General features: G+C 36.5%; 3 protein-coding genes and 1 long non-coding RNA gene across 5 annotated transcripts; 3 read left to right on the top strand and 1 right to left on the bottom strand.

The window, feature by feature from the left end:
- Window positions 1-651: 651 nt before the first annotated feature.
- prelp (proline/arginine-rich end leucine-rich repeat protein) lies at window positions 652-6612 on the top strand. Its single transcript, XM_077726994.1, has 7 exons — window positions 652-777; window positions 2850-3264; window positions 3346-3531; window positions 3609-3766; window positions 4421-4617; window positions 5868-5943; window positions 6052-6612. The coding sequence occupies exons 1-7, from the start codon at window positions 770-772 to the stop codon at window positions 6140-6142; spliced, it is 1131 nt and encodes a 376-aa protein (XP_077583120.1). The 5' UTR covers window positions 652-769; the 3' UTR covers window positions 6143-6612.
- On the bottom strand, window positions 4692-18234 carry LOC144203510 (uncharacterized). 2 transcript variants are annotated; one of them, XR_013327699.1, is made up of 6 exons: window positions 18156-18234; window positions 15814-15909; window positions 14289-14371; window positions 12833-12888; window positions 4849-4917; window positions 4692-4769 (listed from the first exon to the last, which is right to left on the bottom strand). It is a non-coding gene; the product is annotated as an uncharacterized LOC144203510 (long non-coding RNA). The 2 variants fall into 2 exon arrangements; XR_013327700.1 differs by lacking the exon at window positions 18156-18234 and adding an exon at window positions 16670-16783.
- Window positions 10580-11886, top strand: il19l (interleukin 19 like). The gene is made up of 5 exons (XM_077725431.1): window positions 10580-10732; window positions 10823-10885; window positions 11004-11156; window positions 11548-11610; window positions 11779-11886. The coding sequence occupies exons 1-5, from the start codon at window positions 10580-10582 to the stop codon at window positions 11884-11886; spliced, it is 540 nt and encodes a 179-aa protein (XP_077581557.1).
- Window positions 15275-17429, top strand: il10 (interleukin 10). Its single transcript, XM_077726995.1, has 5 exons — window positions 15275-15518; window positions 15609-15668; window positions 15769-15933; window positions 17035-17097; window positions 17172-17429. Exons 1-5 carry the CDS (start codon window positions 15366-15368, stop codon window positions 17280-17282), a joined length of 552 nt encoding a protein of 183 aa, XP_077583121.1. The 5' UTR covers window positions 15275-15365; the 3' UTR covers window positions 17283-17429.
- Window positions 18235-20010: the final 1776 nt, after the last annotated feature.

The raw sequence follows: 20010 nt of genomic DNA on the forward strand, positions 1-20010 counted from the left end.
TGATAAAAGAAGGAAATTCAAGCCTGTTTAACAATAATTGATGCCTGTTACTCAGTCTTTGGATCTCACCTGGTCAGGAGCAGGTTTTACTCCATGAACTTCAAGTTTTTCTCAATTAATGTCGCAAATAATTTCCTCATTCAGTCAGCAGGTGAATTTTGGGTTCCCCTTTGTCGTTGTAAATAAATCTGAGCAAAACAGGGAAAAAAAATTGTGAATGAGAATTTCCCATTACATTAATAGACTACTTTGTTATTGACATAAAGAAAGGTGAGAGTTATAGTTGGGAGTCATTGTATTGGTTGACATTTCTTTGTAAAATATAAAACAACATATGGACACACTTAGAAAAGAGAACAGTCATGTGCAATTAGATGCTACTAATGAAAACCACATGAGGAATCTAAAAGAAAGAGTGAGAAAATGAGAAGGAGAGAGAATGTAAATAGAATATTTGGTGTTTCATCTTCTGCACATCTTTACTCCTGTGCAAATATTCCACATTTTATATTTATTTATTTTATGTAAAGGGTAGCCAAGACTGACTCTGTCAAGATTAAAAGTCACGGGTCGGGAAGAAGGAGGCGTTGTGACCTTGAAAGGGGGACGAAAAAAAAAAAACAAGCTAAACAACCCAAAGGAGCAAAGGAGGTTTGGATAGGACGAGACTGGGGAGGAAAAGAGAGGGAGTGGACAGCAAAGGAAAGAGGGCAAAAGACAGAGAGAAGAAAAGACAAAACTTGGGACCGGACAAAAGACGGCAGGTACCATGGGCAGGTCAGGAACTTTAATTATTTGCTTGATTTTTTTTTCTTTTTTTAGCATGTTTGGCTGGGAATCAGAGGGTGTGTTGTGTAGTGACTATATGGAGCAAACGCCAGGGTGTGTTACCATGGTGACAACGTGCAATGCCATACCTGCCACCGTGTGTTACGTCTTTTTTTCCTCAAACATGAATTCCAAATATTCTACCATACCTACTTTTATGATCATTAAACAAATATTGCAGGCAAAATGTTAATATAATAATAATAATCCTATCATACTTTTTTTTAATGCACACCAATTAAAAAATATAATTGCAGCATCTTTTGGAGAAAAAAAATCGGAATTGTATAATCTTGAGTCTAATTTGGTGTTTGTTTGCAAGCATTACGTTGCTCTTAATAGTCAATCAATAAAAATAAAGGCAATTTCAAGTGCAGTTATCAATATGGACTGATCCTTATGTATGGATCTGTGCTGCCACAATAAAATCCTTATTATGCTTATATCATCACTGTACTGATTTTTCTAATTTAGAGACATCTCCACATAGCCAGATGGATTTATACATTCAGGTTTTTTTGCACAGCCAACCACACCCACATGAGAACATGCTTGGCAAAAATATAGTAAAATAAATCTGTAGAGCATGTTGGTGAGACATTGACTTTGACAGAATTCCTTGCTTCTATGCCAGATTTTGGATGAGAAACATGGAAGCAACTCAGCTATTTTGTCTGGGTGACATCACTTAGCAACATCTAATTTTAAATACATATAAGAATAAAAACAGCAAGATAAATCTGGATAGAAGCGTAAAAGCTTTGAATTGTACATTCTATATGTTAGATACTTGTTTTTAAAGAATTAAATAATTTCAACATGGATGGATGCAACATTAGTAAACAACAAATTCAAAGTAAATGATAAACAGACAAATACAATTGTTATCGAATCATGTGAAAGAAAATAGTAATATTCTTTTGGTGTGTGGGACAAGGGTCTGGAAGGCTCTGGATGACCGAGAGGGAGAAGGAAAGGCATTGCTAAGGATCGCCGTCAGAGAAAAGTTCATGTTTGTTTTTCCAGGCAGAACAAATGATGTGATTCATAGATTTTTACTCAAGACTTGCATAATTGTCCTAATCTAGTGATTAGAATTGACTGTTGTTTGGCATGACAGGTCCCCATCTGTATTTTCATCCACATTGCTAAAGAAATTCATCCATGATGCTGCGTTAATGGGTATAGTTAAGCAACACGGAACACTATGAAAGCTTATTCATCAAATGTGTGCAAGTGCAAAGACTTTGCAAGTTGCAGACCCACGCTCTTCTATTGCTCATGTCTCCCTACGGAGCCAGCCGGACAAACGAGTCTTTATCCCTTCCCTGATTCTTTAAACAGTGTTCATTTTTTCCCACTCAACTGTTAATTTCCTGTATTACTTACTCTTAGAGTATCTGATAATATGAGTACAAAGTTTCCACACAAGCTCCAAAGAAGAAACAAGATTTTTAAAGAATGCTGTGCTTCATTAAAGGCAAAAATACTATTCCAGTGCCGTCGACAATGATAGATGCATAGAAGTTATGGCTCCAGAGTCATATGTGGCTTCTTTCATCCTTTATTATGAGTATGTGTTTGTGCCTGAATAAATTTAAAATGATATTAATAACAATGATTAAATAGAGGCTTTTTTATAATTAATTTGTCATAAAAACATGCTTTTGCGCATGTATACATATATTTAATCAGGTCTCTATATGTGTTTTTATAGGTCTGCGTATATATATATATATATATATATATATATATATATATATATATATATATATATATATATATATATATATATATATATATATATATATATATATATATATATATATATATATATATATATATATATATATATATATATATATATATATATATATATATATATATATATATATATATATATATATATATATATATATATATATATATATATATATATATATATATATATATACATATATATAAAAATAATGGCAGACATATGAATAACAAGAACATTGTTGTTGATGTACATGGTGCAGGGTGAAGGCCCACGTAGGACTCTTCTCTGCCTTGGTACTGCTCCTTTTGGTAGCAGCGGTGGTTGGCCAGAGAACCCGGCCAAGAAAGCCCACCAGGCGGCCCGCCATCCCCAGGAAGCCCACCGTCTCTCAAGCCGAGCCGCAAGAGCCGACGGACTTCCCCCCGCTCATCCTTGGCCCGGCTTCCCCTTATCCCGACTGCCCCAGGGAGTGTTCATGTACGCCAAACTATCCAAACTCTCTAAACTGTGAAAACCGAAATATTCGTACAATCCCGGTCATCCCGTCAAGAAGCCACTATCTGTACCTTCAAAACAACTACATCTCCGAGGTAACAGCAGAAGCTTTCCTAAATGCCTCAGAGGTCCGCTGGATCAACCTGGCAAACAATCGCATCCAACGAATAGACAAACAGGTAGGACAGCTTCCATTTTTGCGTCACTGAGTTGAGTGTTGCCAAACGCTACGGGCCCTTCTATTTATAAACATTTTGTAGGTGTTCCAGAAGATCCCAGCTCTCTTGTATCTCTACGTTCAACGTAACCAGCTTAAAGAGGTGCCCTCGGGCCTCCCCACGAGTCTAGAACAGCTCCGTCTCAGTAAGAACCGAATTTCCAAAATACCTGCGGGGGCCCTCAGTAAGATGGGAAACCTGACCCTCCTTGACCTCTACCACAACCAGGTGAAACCTTTCACTCATCCACTTGTGTCTCCTCTGTGTCACTTGCATCAATTATCTGAGGATGCCTTTCTTCCCAGCTGAGTGACAGTGACCTGAGCAAAAACACCTTCAAGGATTTGTCCAACCTGATGCAGCTGAATTTGGCCCACAACGTACTAAAGAAGATGCCTTCTGGCGTACCTAACAGCCTCATACAGCTATTTCTTGACAAAAACCGCATCGAAGACATCCCAAAGTAAGTATAAAAAGTCTAATGTCCTCACAGTGAAAGGTCATCAACACACTGCATTGTGTTCTTTAAGACATGAATCCGTTAAGATCTGAAAATGTGAAGTTCATACAAGTCAACCTTGGCCTTATTCATGATTGAAATTACCCTCAAGTATTAATAAATCGTACAAATGCTACACGGAACATATTTACTCACATAGGTCAAACTTAAAGGTCTAAAATTTTCCCCAATGTGGATGTACGTAGTGCCCAATTAGTCGATACGCTTTTTTTTAATGAACTAAATTCACGATTCTGTAGATGTCGCTGTTTGCAGCTGACAGGTGACTGTCAAAGTATACATTGCTTGCTGACGCACTATATTTTCTACAGCCCGTTTTTCTAAATCCATTTTCATTCAAAACTAATTTGAGTTATTGCTCTTTCTCGCTGATACAGTTTGAATGTTAAAATAATAATCAGACAGGCATAACAGCTGTCAGACCTTAACCTTCTACTTGTCTCCAAGCCTACTGCTCATATTGGAAAATGGAATTTTATTTTTACATTAAATATTATGTCAACTACTACTCAACATCCAAACCAATTGTGTCCACTATTATCAAGTGGTACAGCTTCCATAAATATGAGTTTTCATGAATGTTATCATTTTATGAAGAGACTACTTTCAAGGCTTTGCTCACCTGGCCTTCGTGAGGCTGAACTACAACCATCTGAGCGACAAAGGCGTCCCCAGGGCTGTGTTCAACATCTCCAGCTTGCTGGAACTGCAGCTCGCCCACAACCACCTGGCCTCCATTCCTCTCTTCAGCGCCCACTTGGAGCATCTCCACCTCAATCACAACACCATTGACAGTAAGCCAAAACAAATTCCCAGATTGCCCATGTGTATTCTAGGTTTTTTTTAATTGTGTAATACGACTATACCTACTGTGATTACGCCGATCATGCAAGATGACGCTTGTGTAATCTGCGAAGTCCTGCGGGAAATTCTTCCTTTGGACTGACTGCAAATGAACTGATTTCAAAACACACGTAGAGCCGAAATCAACACATGCAATCGTCGTCTTTTTTTTTAATACATACTGTTGGTCACAACCCACTTCAGATAGAGTTGAAGATCACAGCCCAGTGAAGCCATCAGATGTACATCATCTGCAAAAAAAATCGATCAAACCCATACTTGAAATCCAAAAATATACATGATATATTACTTTAGAATCACACATTCATGTCAAATGAAGTTTTCAAAATGTGGATTTTATTTACAATTGAAGGATGAAAATATTCTTTTAAGCTACCAGGCTCGTGTTAACAGCTAAATGCTCCTTATTATCAGATCATGAAATAATTGTGGCAAATAACAATTTTGGGGATGTTCCAATTACTACACCCATGTCTAAATTCTTTTAAACCTGGTAATAGTCCTTCAATGGAACCCGTCTGACAAAATAAAAGCAACCGAGAGATTATTAAAAAAAAAAAAGCCTACAACCAAAGAAATTGAAGAACTGAGTGGAAAGCTTACAAAAACAGAAGGTCATCAATGAACCCTGGAGAACATTAAAAAAAGGGGGGAAACTGGCTAAAAATGTCACAAAATAAAAAAAAAAAGAAAAATGAGTTGGGGATTAGAGCTAATTATAAAAACTCAAATATTCCTGGGTATCTTTTTTGAATGATTATTATTTTCTTTGGCTTTATAATAGAATATTTTCAATCAAAGTGGAACATGGTGAACACCATTTTCAACCTAGTAACACCTAAAGTCTGATAAATATAATAACATAATATTTGGACACATTTCCACGCATTTGGAGAGACGAAAGTTACACTAAAATGTTCTTATGCCGGAATATGAACCTTCACAGACTCAACTGTTTACGTTTAATCTGTATAAACTAAAACCGAGGTCAAATATATCAAACAGCATCTCGCCATTGCTGTAGACAACGCAATGACAAAGTAGTGATGTCAAAAAATGTACTTATACTACAATTGATTCAACATACAGTAAGTGAACTCGGAAAGTACTATTTCAGATCAGATTTTCCATTGTGACGAAACCGTTACTTTTGATGGACGATTACAATTTTCCCCCACAGATATCAATGGCACCCAGATCTGCCCACATAGCCTGCAGGCCGACATGAGTGATCCCAGCCAGATTCCGAGACTAAGGTGAGTGACGGAGTGGAATGGACAGCCCAAAAAAAAAAAAAGTAACTAAAGAAGACTTACAATATCCCAAAGTTGTCAAACGCCATGTTGAGTTTTGTATCGCCTCAGGTACCTGCGTTTGGACGGAAATCAACTTAGCGCCCCCATACCGCTGGATGTCATCATGTGCTTCAGACATCTCCACTCTATTGTGATTTAGGGAAACCTTTCCTTGAAGCAAGAAGGCGTGCACTTACACAACCCCGCGCGCTCACCACACGTGCTCAGTGATGCCCAAGGCAATCCCGTTTTTCCATACTTCAACGGCTTGAAAGATTCCATAATTTCACTGATTCCACAGGTAGCATCAGAAGGATTGGCCAAAGGATGATATGACACATTTTAACTGTTTAGAGAAATGCATCACTATACATACCATGTTGTTGTTATTACTGAAAATCCAGTAGACAAATGCTTTAAAAGCTTGAAAATATAAAGGTACATGGAAAGGCACACTACACAGAAGTAGTTTGTAGGTTCCCTCGGATGAAAGAAAACACCTAGTCAACTACTGTGTAGTTGAAAGTCTCCCAAATGTGCCTATAATGTCCATGTCAATTCAAATAATCTTTTTTTTCTGTGTAATAATTTGTACAAATAAGAATTAAATAGATTGTGTCTTATAGTTTATTTTTTTTCTTAATATTTTACTCGTTGATGGATTTATTTCATTGGGAGTTTTTCAACAGACTATGGAAGAACATCGAAGTGCAGCTACAGTTTAAAATAGTTTCACATTTTCTTTCTTTTTCATTGCGGCAATGAACATGAGTCTCCAAAACAGGAATGGCAACATAAGCAAGATCAATTGCGGCTAACGGCTAAAACTAATTATTACTATTTACGCAAGTTAAATAAATAAATAATAATAATAATTATCGCAATTGTTGTGTAAGGTTAAAATTGATGGTGTGTTATTGAAGGAAACAGTGTTCAGTTGAAACATTCTATCATTAATGTCAAATATATATATATATATAATGTAATATAAAAAACTCATTGAGAATGTTTGAAGAGGGATTTAAATTTTAGCCATCGTTATCAAGGCATGACACGCTCACATCAAACTGAGATAATGACATTAATAATTATATTTTTTATGGATTTCGGCCTTTGTGAAAGCTTGAGAAAAGTTAATTTCACAGCAAAATCTTAGGTAGCTAACTAGGTCAACTGAAATTCATAACAGTATTTTAATAGAAGATTAAAACTTAACGATAATACAATCCACATCTTAAATCCCTGTATTGCTTGCCAAAAACAGCACACCACTTGTACTTGAAATTGACTGAATTAAAAGTTCCAGATGAGTAAATATGAATTTCCAATGAATCCATCCTTTATCTCACTTCACTCAAGGTCAAATTTTCTATGTATTTTTTTTTCTTGTCATGAATTACCATTTCCTAAATTGCTGAAATTTGTTCATGCACTCCAGCATTCCATCAAAATGAATAAGAATCATACACGAGTATAATTTCCCTTGAGTATAGTTTGAAATGACTGTAATGCAGATGAAGCAGAATTACCGAAAAACAATTTGGTCCTATTAAAAGTTCAAAGATTGCCATTATTGCAAAGGTTCATTCTTTTCTTATTGCTTTTCCTTACTAGCATCACTGTGGTTAAACTTTCCATCAAACTAGCCGCTCTCCAAAATTAACCCATTGTTTATTTTAGTCTAAAAGACCTATACAAATATCCATTTATTTTAAGAGACTTCAAAGAAGAATGAAAGAATAAAGTCATTATAAATGAAAGGTTTTGATACTTAATTGCACTCCATATTCAGTCAAACCGCTCCCGGGTTCTATTGTTAGACTGAAGTAGTTGTACTTGGCACTAAATCATACCAACTATTGATGAAATTACATAATTACATTAAAAAATTAAATAAATCATTTCTTCCTTTTGCGCAAAAGCAAAAAGGTTGTATTTAGGAATTGCTATATTAATCACAAATGTCCCTTTTAACTTCCACATCAATTTTCCATGTCAGGAAAATAGCTTTTATCTTTCCCGGTGATGCAGAAAAACGAGTCCATGCCCCATTGAAAATAAATAGCAAATCTCGAGCCAGGCCACAATGCTGGCGCACATTCACTGACAGGAATAAAGAGTCAGCATTTCCGAAAAAGAAGCACAAAAAAATGAGTGTGGATCGCGATACAATAACAATACATAATTTTTCAAATCGTAATTCGCCATGAAACAGGTGTAACGTGAAAAAAATAAAAGGTCAAAAAGATCAGAAAAGGAATTTGGTGGTAACCTAAGAAGAAATAATAGGACAATAAAATTTGCAAGCTATTTTTTGAGTAGTTAGCATGGGGGGGTCTAACAGTTCTTTAATCGAGGGTTTAATCCTTGCTGGATTATGACCTTTCTGTGTGGATTTTGCATGTTCTCTCTAGGTCTGTGTGGCTTTCCTCCGGGTACTCCGGTTTCCTCCCAGATTCCAAATTGCATGGTAGGCTGATAGGACACTCAAAATTGCCCCTAGGAATGGGTGTGAGTGTGCATGGTCGTCCGCCTCAGTCAGCTGGGATAGGCTCCAGCACCCCCCACGACACTCATGAGGATAAAGCAGTTCAGAAAATGAGAGAAAAATGAAATAGTAGGATGTAAAATGTCCTTTTTCAGAGGAATCACAGGGGCTTCGGGAACAATGCCAATTCATAAAAGTACATTTTGGTAACAAAAATTCAAAATAAATAATAATCCCCGCCTCTGGCCCAGAGTCAGGTGGGATAGGCTCCGGCACTCCCCCTTGTTCCTAATTAGGGTAAAGCGGTCCAGAAAATGAATGAATGTATATTAATATTTTTTTATTAAATCAACATCATCCATTTAATTGATTTGAGAATTGACACTTGGACTTTCCAAAATTTCATGTCAGTTTTTCTTCCCACCTTTCTAGTCACCCTCTGCTGGCCCAGGAAAAGTAATGCAGTCATATAGGCATGAATTACTATATTTGGCTTTGGTTTTGTGTTGTGTAATAACATTGTGTAGTGCGAGTCAAGATTTGCAGCCATAACGAAATGCATTTCAGTGTAATTGCTGGCTCTTTCTTGATCACAATGCATCAGGGTGCAAATAATTTGTTGTGGTTTGTTAGATTGATTTAATGAAGGGGAAAAAGGAAAAATTAACAACCATGAAGATGGCAGAGGGCTAGTATTATTATTATTAGGGTTCTAACTGGAATCGGCGTCACAAATCTTTTGTTAAATTCAGACATGAATGATACTTTGGGTTAGGCTTAGTCTTTCCTGTAAATACTGTGTTTTTGGCTAATGGATATTTTGTCTCTGCCAAAGTATTACAGGAAGATGCAATTTGATTTAATTCAGAAATCAAATTATAAAAATAACTGATTTTCCAAAGCTGACAGAAAAAAAAGACAATAAATAAGAAAAAATAATAATAAAAACATTCTATCCTATATAAATGTTCTATTCTTCAACCATTGAACTGTTGGACCGTTATGAAGAGCAAGCGATGTATATCTGTTTTAGGTAAGCAGTCAGTTATGACAAAACACTAAACCCGAAAAGAACAACTTTTCCACTCATGACTTCTTCCTACACAGGTAAAGTTTTGAAAATGTCATTCAGTGGACTGGATTTAGCAGATAAGCAAGTTGGCGGGGTGTTTCCGATTTGAACTTGTCCGACTACAATAAAGTCCCTGGACTTCTCTTACTCTAAAAGGAAAACATTACAATGTGTTTAATAAACTATTTGACTCTATTGAGGCTATGCAGTAACTTTAAGTGTGTGTATATAGAAGAAATGTGTTAAAAAAAAAAAGGTTGGCTTTGGATCAGTTATTTAATCTACTGGATCTGAAATGGTGCCAAACCAGAAATAGGTTGATTTACACAGAAGAGTGTTGTCACACATTTGAATGAAATGTTATTAAATAATTATGTAGGATATTGTGATATTAGCCTGAGGGAGGCTTTACTTTTCTAGAGGAGTTACCTCTTCCAACACTTCCTCATTGTCAAATTTTAACGAAAATTATTGCAAAATTCCCCGTAGCTGCACTATAAGAGGAGACAGCATGGAGGCAGACAGACACAAACAGCCTTGGATCCTACTCCAGAATACAGGTGAACACAATGGTAAGTTTCAGCACAGCGGTGGTTGGTGTTGGGACACAGCTGATGCCTGACAGCATCACTAATAGCAGCATGATGAATAACCAGTCTCTATTTTAGGATGACACAGATTAATGACGTGGCATCTGTTTGTTTTGTGGCCGCAGCGCCGTGTGGCTAGCTATTATTATTACGTATTACTAACTATTATGGCTACTTTATTATGGTCATTTTAGCAATGGGTTCTGAAAGTGGGAGATTAGAGCGCAAAGTTACTTTGTATTGTGAAAACGACATCAAATAAGGTTAGACAGCCACAATCAGCATCACAAATCTAGCCTTTCTCTTAATGGCTGATATTGAGGCTTATAAATACATGAGCAAAAGAATGGATTTTACATCAGTAACCATAAATAACTCCTACTTTCTCAGTGAACTGTGATTGCAAACTAAACTCAAGTGAATTTGTCTCCACTGCAGATGAGCAAAATGATGACAAAGATGCTCTGCTTGTCCTTTTGCCTCCTGCTGGGCCTTATGACAAAGCCTGCACTCACCTTGACTGTGCAGGTCAGCAAATGCAACATTAACGTCTACCTGCCAGAACTATGCAGCTATTATTCCCAAATACGATCAAAAGCGGTAGGTTTGACTAAAATGCTCCCAACAAAAGCAAACAAATGACACTTTGCGGCAAAGGTGGACATTCAATTTTTGCTTGTTTGGCCTCAGATTATGGAAGACACTGAGACTGCAGTGAAGATTCTTAGCAGAAGTGCAATGAAAGAGATTCCGGTGAGTCTATTTCTCAGGCTTGACCTTAAAGAATCCTTAAAGGATGAAAAATGCACAACATTGCCACCCGAGTTGGAAGTGATGTAACCTATGAAATGTTTTATTTTTTATTTTTTAGAAAGAGCAGATCTGTTGTTACATTCGTCTTCTCCTGCACTTCTACGTCGAGAGAGTTTTCCGCAACTATGCCTCTGATCAGCCGGAGGAGAAACGTAGCATCAGTGCCCTGGCCAACACTTTTGTCACCACAAGACGGAATATTATCAAATGTGTAAGTGTGCTAAAAGCCAAGTATTTATTCGACAACCACTGACTGTACTGAACTAATCATAACGGTATATTTTTTTTGGTCCTCACTGATAAGATGATACAGAAAGAAAAAAGAATGATTAGAGTGCATTAATAAGGCAACATTCTGGTGCCAATCTTTTATCGTCAACGTCTTAAACTCTAGTATTTCTTACCAAAACGTTCAAAAGTTTGTAAATATTAAAAAAATATATATACAATTGGAAATGTTGTCTTTTCTAAAAAACTCTGGGGGAAGAAAATGGCTTAGGCAATTATTTTAAGAATAAGGAAAGCTTTGGGGCTTAGGGATTGTACGCAGAATTATTAAGTGTGCCTGCATCCTAAGTAACGGTCTGGTCTGCTCCTTTTAGCATTGTCTCTGCAATGAGGATACACACAAAGCAGTTGATTTGGTAGAGACCGAGTTTGACAAGGTAAGAAGCAACCTTTAGTGTGGTTAACAACAGTTTATCACTCAATATGATGTCTTGGGCATAACGTTGATTTAGATGCTGCCTCAATTTAGTGTTCATATTTCAAACCTTGTGTCAATTCGCGTCTAATGTGAAGGTCAACCATTCTCTCCGTCTAACCCGATACAGCTGCCCACTGACAAGGCGGTGATTAAGGCTGTAGGTGAGCTGGATACACTGTTGGACTGGCTGGATGAAGTTGAACGGGGAACGACTTTGGAAATGCCTTTCGTGTAATGACAGCCTACACACATTTAACTGTGATATCATCCAACAATTCTTTGCTTTGTACATAGAATTAACTTAATCTTTTTATTTTTTTTATAAATGTTATTTAATTTGTAGATAGCAGACATTATTTTATAGATATATATTTAACTCCGGCAAGGAGAATTGTCTCTATAGCAGTATGTTGGTGTGACATGTTGACGTGTTTAATTTACAACACATTTAACACATACCACCTAATGATCGCATGTTAGGGAATGTGCAACTAGTTTGATGGGATGGATGTATTTCGGTAAAGGAATGAGGAAGCAACAACTAATCACTGTCATCAAAGTCATTATCACTATGTGATTAGAAAAGGTGAATCTCGATGAGCTTTATTTTTCTATGGAGTTAATTTATTTATGCCTGTCACACATATTTATGGGGATGGAATTTTATTTGAATGTTTAATTGTACTATTGTTGGAGTTCTCCTAATGTTTCAATTTGAGTAAATAAAGTATTTTCATATTTGGCAAGTTTTTTCCATGATGGCATTACTTTTCCATTGAAATGCGCAATTCGGGGGGGAACAATTACCTAATAAAACTTATCAAGAAAAGACTATCTGTGCAACAATCTGCTCACTGACAGACAAGAAGAACTGGAGCTTCATAATTACAGTGTTTGAATGTCTAGTTCTAAGAAAATGCCCTGTACAATGAACTCTTAAAAGGGAAACCAAAGTATGACTCTGAACTGACGTAATGAAACCACAAATGCTAAATGCATCGAATCACCCAGTATAATGCAGAATAACATAATGATGATAATAATAATAATAAAATACTAAAAAAAATGGAAATAATAAAAACGACAACAATAACTAAAACAATACAAATAATAAAAACAAAAACAATAATAGAAAAAGGAATTAAATTGAATACAACATTTTAATTGAAAGGAAACCTTACTGTAATTAGGCCATATCCCAGGGACACACACTTCTCCATCAAGACAGCAGAGGGTACTGCAAAGAAAAAAAAGAAAAAACTAAATTTGTCCTCTCAGCTGTGCAACAAAAAAACAACCAATACCCCCGATGAGACAGATCTTTCGAGCCGAGGGGCAGCAGAATAGTCCCTAACATTTTCCTGGAACACGGCATGTATACCTTTGAAAAAATGACCCATCTGTGATAGCGAATCACTCAGATTGTCTTTTCATTGTACATGTCAGAAATAGCAAGCATTGGGGGGGGGGGGGGGGGGGGGGTTGCTATACAGATAACAATAACAAAGAAAACACATCATAGTTGTTTATAGCACTATTCATATTCCTGGAAATCTTCCTTCATTTTTTAATGGAAAATAATAACCATGCAGGTCATAAAAGCAGTGTTCAAAGTAACAAAAATTAAATCACTAGCTGACCAACCTGATAAATCCATGTTTTCAGTGTGTATTTTTCTATCGTATACTTGTCAAATGGGTACATTTCAAAAATAAATAAAAATAAAAACTCAAAACTATTTTGTGCAAACTGATTTTTTTCCACAAAAACATACTCTATTAGTTTTTAGGCCAGTTGATGTGTTTTGAAAATTTGTATAGTCATTTGAAACGTCAATCAAGATGCCAAGATAGTGTCTCACATGCTTTTTCATTGTCGAAGTACTTACAGGTAAATCCAGACTGTCTTTGATCATCTTGGAGCAGATCATTGAAAAAGTTTTTGCCATTCTGGTTATTCTGCAATCCATTTTTATGGTTGTCTTCCGTTTTCTGCCAAGTCTCTCTGGTCTTGCGTTCTCATAACAATCAGGATTATTTTAACTAAATAAGCTTTGTATGAGGATTCCCAATCTCTCCAATCAAGCTTTTAATTAAAATGCTATATGCTTTTTCTCTGAACAATATGTTGAACAGAACAGTTTCCTTAGGCACTGAAAGAGAAAGTTTGTTCTACAAGTGCTGACATCCACAAATTAGGGCCACCTGATTCAAACCTGTTTTTTTATGACCACACTGATTGGATGGGGAAACTAATCTACTGCTCCTACTTGTAACTTGTTTGGCATGTACCAATAATAACTACTGAAAACATGGATTCGTTTGGTTATCACATTGAAATTCTATTAATTTGAGCACTACTTTTCAGAATATAATTTATGACATGTGTTAGTGCTTGATGTATTTACTTTTGCACCAAGCAATTTTCATTAAAGTTTTGTGGTAGGAGTCAAATTGTAAAAATGGTATTTATTAGTTTATATTCCCCTTAGGCATGCGTATGAGTGTCACATTTAGGGTGTTGATGACTTGAGGTCAAACGATGGTGTGCTTTGTCACGTACAAGTGTGACTCAATTGTGAAGTAGTTATTTAACACGCATTTGACCTGAAAATGTTATTTGTTGTACATGACTTACAACACGTCTTCAAAAATTCCCAGCTTGCTTAACGCGGCTAGATGGACAGGCACGCGGGACACAAGGACAGGTCATTCCAATATCTGAAAAATGAAAGGAAAAGACTGTCTTGTTATAAGCGGAATGTAGCCTTTACGTTTGAAATATTCCTTTGTAACATACTGATTTCTTCAGACTTTGTGTAATAATAATAATAATTAGGATGTTCAAGGGACAAATCGGTCATCTGCCATCATAACATTATTATTATTCAAAATTGTTAACTTCCACACAATACCAAAAATACTGAACGATGAGACATAGTATTGAGTGTTTAAATCTGAAGTGAGTTTTTAGGTTGAGGATGAGTTTAAGGGATATATTTTCACCATAAATACACTATGGTACATTGGCAGATCTTTGGCATTGGTTGCAATGTTTGGTAGTATAGATGTATTTTTGTTTTCATTATTATTATTATTATTTATTTATTGAGGTGTTGTTATTGACAACCAAAAATCCAGCACTCCTGTCTCATAGGGACACCTAACTTTTCCCCCTCATAAAATATTAAAGAACATTGCCATGTGTGTAAACAGCAGAATAATAAAATTTGACACTCAATTAGGTGTTTTATCTGGGCCTGGGGGGAAAATGATGATGTCCTTGATTTTGGCAACTGATTGAAAATGAACCAATCTTGCATAGAATTATTTACTCAAGGCCACAGCTAAGGTCAAATCAATTAGAAAGGCCACTCTATACATTTTAAACAAAATTCCAAGATAAAATGACTTCTTAAAAACTTCTTGTAATGTTGTAATCTGGGGGATACGCTGGATTCCCCCCATGACATGTCGAGCTGAAACCCCATCTATGTAATGGGAGGAGTAAATCAACCCATGTGTAATATTCGGACTGTATGCAAGGGGGGGAAGAAAAGTTTCCCATATATTAAGCATTTTACCCATTAGTTCTTACTTCCCCCTCAGCCTTAAAGGGCCTTATATATAAGACCACATTGCTCCCCAAGTAGTCAGCCACTGCCAGGGTTCTTGTGAAGCAGCGAGAAACCACTAAAAGTATCCAGCCAGCATCATGAGCAACATATATCTCTTGTTATTCTTGGTCCTCCTCAACAAAGTGTTCTCCACTCCTACGTGCAACAACCAATGCTGTCGCTTCGTGGAGCGCTTTCCTGGCAGACTTCGGACGCTGAGAGAAGACTACATGAAAATCCGGGACTTTTACGTGAGTAAAAAAACCGTCGGTGGTCCGTGAACGCATCACCGTTGCAGCGCATACACTGATGAATAAACGCGCACGTTTGACCTCATCCAGGAAGCAAACGACGATCTGGACATTGCACTGCTAGACCAGACGATCGAGGACTCTTTTAAAGTAAGTTTCTTCATTTGCATGCAGACTCGTTCGTGAGCATACTTGCAGAATTTTAATGAATCCTAAATTAAAGAGACGCTCGCTTCTCTAATGCAAATAGACACCGTTTGCCTGCCACGCCATGAACGGGGTTCTGGACTTTTACCTGGGGACGGTTCTGCCTGCAGCCATCGCTGGGGTGTCCGACGACATCAAGGAATTGAGACCTTACGTGGAGTCCATACAGATGATATTTGATGAGCTGAAAAGAGATGTCACCAAATGTGTGAGTACATTGCAGAAGTTGACATGCAGAGAGATGCTATACAAAGAGTGGGTGTCAATTTGATTTTCTCTATTTCTAAGGGTCAGGGGTGATTAGAATTCTTTTGAAGAGGCAGTTTAGGTTCCTAATCTATAGTTTAAAAAAAGAAAAGAAAAACATTCCCCTCTTTTGTTTGAATTTATCATATCCATAATAATAACTGCAATAATGTTTGCTTCTCCACTACTGAATTCACAGATACTGATAAGAAATAGACTCATTTTTGTGCAAACTCTAAACTGCAAACCTTGCAAATAATAACAACCAAAAGGGGGAAAATACCAGTTTGTGTTTTTTTTCTTCCCATTTTAGATACTACTACTAATAAACTTAATCAGTTTTAATACCAAAACCTACATTGCTTTTAGAATGGAATTAGAAAAAACTGTTTCTCCAAAAATATTTCCTAGAACTGACATTAAAAATTCCTCAGAACGCCATGGGATATTCCCAAATGTCACCACTGTCCCTGATTTTTGTTTTTTCTTCCTGAGATCAAGTACCCTAACTCAAACAAAATCTCAACCAGCATTAGAGATTGAAAAAAACAAATATGCCTACATTGAGAACATTCTTAAATTCACAAAGTGTAGGCAAAACATTACCAAACAAATAATACAAGATTCAAACATAAAGTACTGATATCGGCAAAAAAATACTAAATAATAGTAAGTAACATTGTAAATCTGCTCCTTACCTTTCAACCACTAGTAGTGTTGACTCAGCAGAAAAATACAAAGCGTTAATCAAATTGAAACTATAAGTGTTTTCAACGATAAATGTCCTAAAACGCTTTAGTCTGATTTCCCTATTAATAAATGTTTCCTGATTGTGGAATAGCTTAATCTGCAAGATGAATCCTCCTTATTTCCAAAAAAAGGAAGAGGTAGGGAGTGTGGCTCACTAAAAAAAAAATTGTGACACATTATTAAATAAAAAGACGACGTGTATTATATGCATCATCTTGATCTAAAAAGGGGAACCAATGTGGAGCATTGTGTGCAGACTTGGCTCTCTGAACTCATGTTGAATTTTTTTTCTGGTGTTTTTTTTTTTTTTTAGAGGAAATACTTTGCCTGCCAGAAGCAGTTTGATGTTATAAAACTCAATGCCACATACAACCAGGTGAGCCTTCTGCATAGAAATTGCATGAATGCAATTTAGCATTTTTCTAAAGCCAGTTTTGTGATTATCCTTAGATGGAAACTAAAGGAATGTACAAAGCCATGGGCGAACTGGATGTACTCTTCAACTACATTGAATCCTATCTGGCATCTAAACGTCATCGAAATCATGCTATGCCCTTCTAAAGACCTGAGTTACTATAAACATTTTTGTTTTGTGTGTGTAACATGAGGTAGATGTACTGTATAGTTGACACCGTGCGTGCCTTTAAAAAGTCTGCTTTGGAATCATATTGAGTCCACTGTCTTGGCGAAATATTTATTGTCTTTGTTTTGTTTTGTACTGTTCTATTTATTTTACATTTGTATCAAATAAAGATTGTCCAAAGATTTCTAGTTTCATTTGTCATTCTATCTTTAGCAAAAGGAATCAGTGACTCAGAAAATCACACCCAGCACTCCTGCAATTTAGCACGTCAAGTGTAAACCCAGTATATGTCGATGGACAAACCTCAAACCTGACCTATGTCTTCCACTTACCATCAGTAGCTCCACCACCTATGTCTAAACTTACCGTAATTGGCAACTACACAGCCCCTTACACATGTACTGTTACTCCCACAGGGTTGAAAAAAAACAATAATAAAAAATCCTAAACATCGGTTTGATGAACAATAGCATGCTAATTTATAAGAGCATCTTAAATTCATCACTTGGGGGTTTGACATAACCAACATATTTGAATATATATTAGAAAACTGCAATCTAATGGTTTACCAGTCGTGAGATTACAAACTATATTACTTCTGTTGATTATTTTGCAGTTGCATAAATTTTACCTATTTGGGTAAATCTTGCTTCAATCTCAATGGGTTCGTCACTGTCAATGTAAGTGAATTAGTTGGCTTTACGTTTCATTGTTTGATGCAAAAAAAAGAGTAAAGGAGTTGTTAATTGACAGGAATCCCATTTGAGGCTTTACAAGTGAAGCATTTCAATGGCATAAACTGCTTTGTTCTTTCAGAGCGAATGCACCTGACTGCAAAAACTCCCACTCACCACATTCTAGCCGTGCATGCAACCACATAAAATTGCAGAGCTCCATCCATTTAAATGGTTTGAGGCAGGGATCTCCAAGTCCTGTCCTCGAGAACCCCTAACCAGTCTGTTTGCCACATGTCCTTCCTCTAAACTTCCTCTACTACACCTGAATCAAATGATCAACTCAACAGCAACCTATCCAGAAGCTTCATACCGATCCCGGTGATTTGATTCAGCTGTGTTGGTGGAGGGAGACATGGAAAACAGACTGGATCAGGGCTCTCGAGGACCGGACTCGGTCACCCATGGTCTGCAGCAATGCTTAATCCCAATATGCTTTGCAACTCAAGTGTCTGAAGTTCATGATTTGACTCAGAACTCTGCAATGAAACCATTCAGGCATTCATTTCATGACACTTGGACAAAATGTTCCCCTATTCATCGTTAGAATGATGTGACTTCTATTCACTAATGGGCTGAAATAATGAATGTCAATATTAGTTGTGTCTTTAAGGGGTTTTGTGGTGAACTAACGACCGGTCCGCAAATTTTTGAACACATATTGCTTTTGTACCACAGTAATTTCTTCTCTTTTTTTCCATTTTAATGGCAGTTTGTTCCTTGTTTCTGTTTCCTTTATTCGAAAAGCCATGTCACTTACTACTTCAATATGGCAAAGGGTATATTGCAAAGTTTACTTTCGTAAAAGGTTGCAAAATGAATTCCAAACTTAAGTTTCTATTCTTTACATTCTTTACGGATTTGAACTTTGCATAAAAAAATGAGAGAGGAAAGTTTTTACTATGAATCTGTCTAGTACAATTCCGAAATACTCCGTTTTAGTCATTCGCCTCATTTCTATATTAAATGTATAGTAAACTTTTCCTGAAGTGTTAACACAAGACTACGCAAAAGTGTGACATATTGGCCCAATTTAGAAATATAAGGGCGTCACGGTGAGTCAGCGGGACTTATTGTAATGACTCAAACATGGAGTAGTGTGTAGGCAAAGATTAAACGTATGCATGCATTCTATTGAAAGCAAAAAATTCCGTGTAGCTTAATGACCACACCTGCAACGTAGCGTGAAAAAGACCTCTACTTATAAATTTGGCACTTTTTATTGATTGATGACAACACTGTTCTTTTTGGTGTATCAAATATATGAGACATTTTAATTTTGATGTTGCAGGGACTAATATTGTTATACAGTATGTTGATATGTATTATTTATTGTAATACAATATATGCTTGCAACTTTCTGCAAAAAGAATGGAAAAGCACGGTAGCCTGTTTAGTTTGTGTGGAATAAATGAGTGAAATTAGAACAGTGGTGACTGAGATGAAAATGAAACTAGCAGTTAATAGAGCCATGACAAATCTTTCGGGTGACGTTACTTGGGAAACGATTTGCACCTGCCTCAGAGGGTTCCAATGAATGGACCCTCCGTCTCATTTTTCAAAGTAAACGTCAATGTCTGTAAAGGATTAGTAAATGATAAACTATAGCTATCTGGAGTATGTACTTTCATCCAAAAATGGGGCAAAGTGCAGTTTTTTTGCCCCTGCTTATTTGGACTTCCCTGCAAAATAGCAGATTTACGGTAGATAGTCCAAAGCAACCAATGGGATGTTATCAAGATAGTAACACTCACCCCTTGGTGAATGTACAGGACAAATGTCTTTAAATCCAACTACACAGGAAAGATGACTATGTCATGACGGACCACAGCATTTCAGTAGGAAATAATATTTACAGCATGACTCACTTCTAACTGGTATTTCATCAATGTCTATAAATCTGGAAGTTACATTGCCTCATAAAAATGCTGATGGACACTGTGGTCATCTTGGGGAATGTTGTTCAGAATAA

The sequence above is a fragment of the Stigmatopora nigra genome, chromosome 10 (genome assembly GCF_051989575.1).
Source record: "Stigmatopora nigra isolate UIUO_SnigA chromosome 10, RoL_Snig_1.1, whole genome shotgun sequence".
NCBI classification, from domain to species: Eukaryota; Metazoa; Chordata; class Actinopteri; order Syngnathiformes; family Syngnathidae; genus Stigmatopora; species Stigmatopora nigra.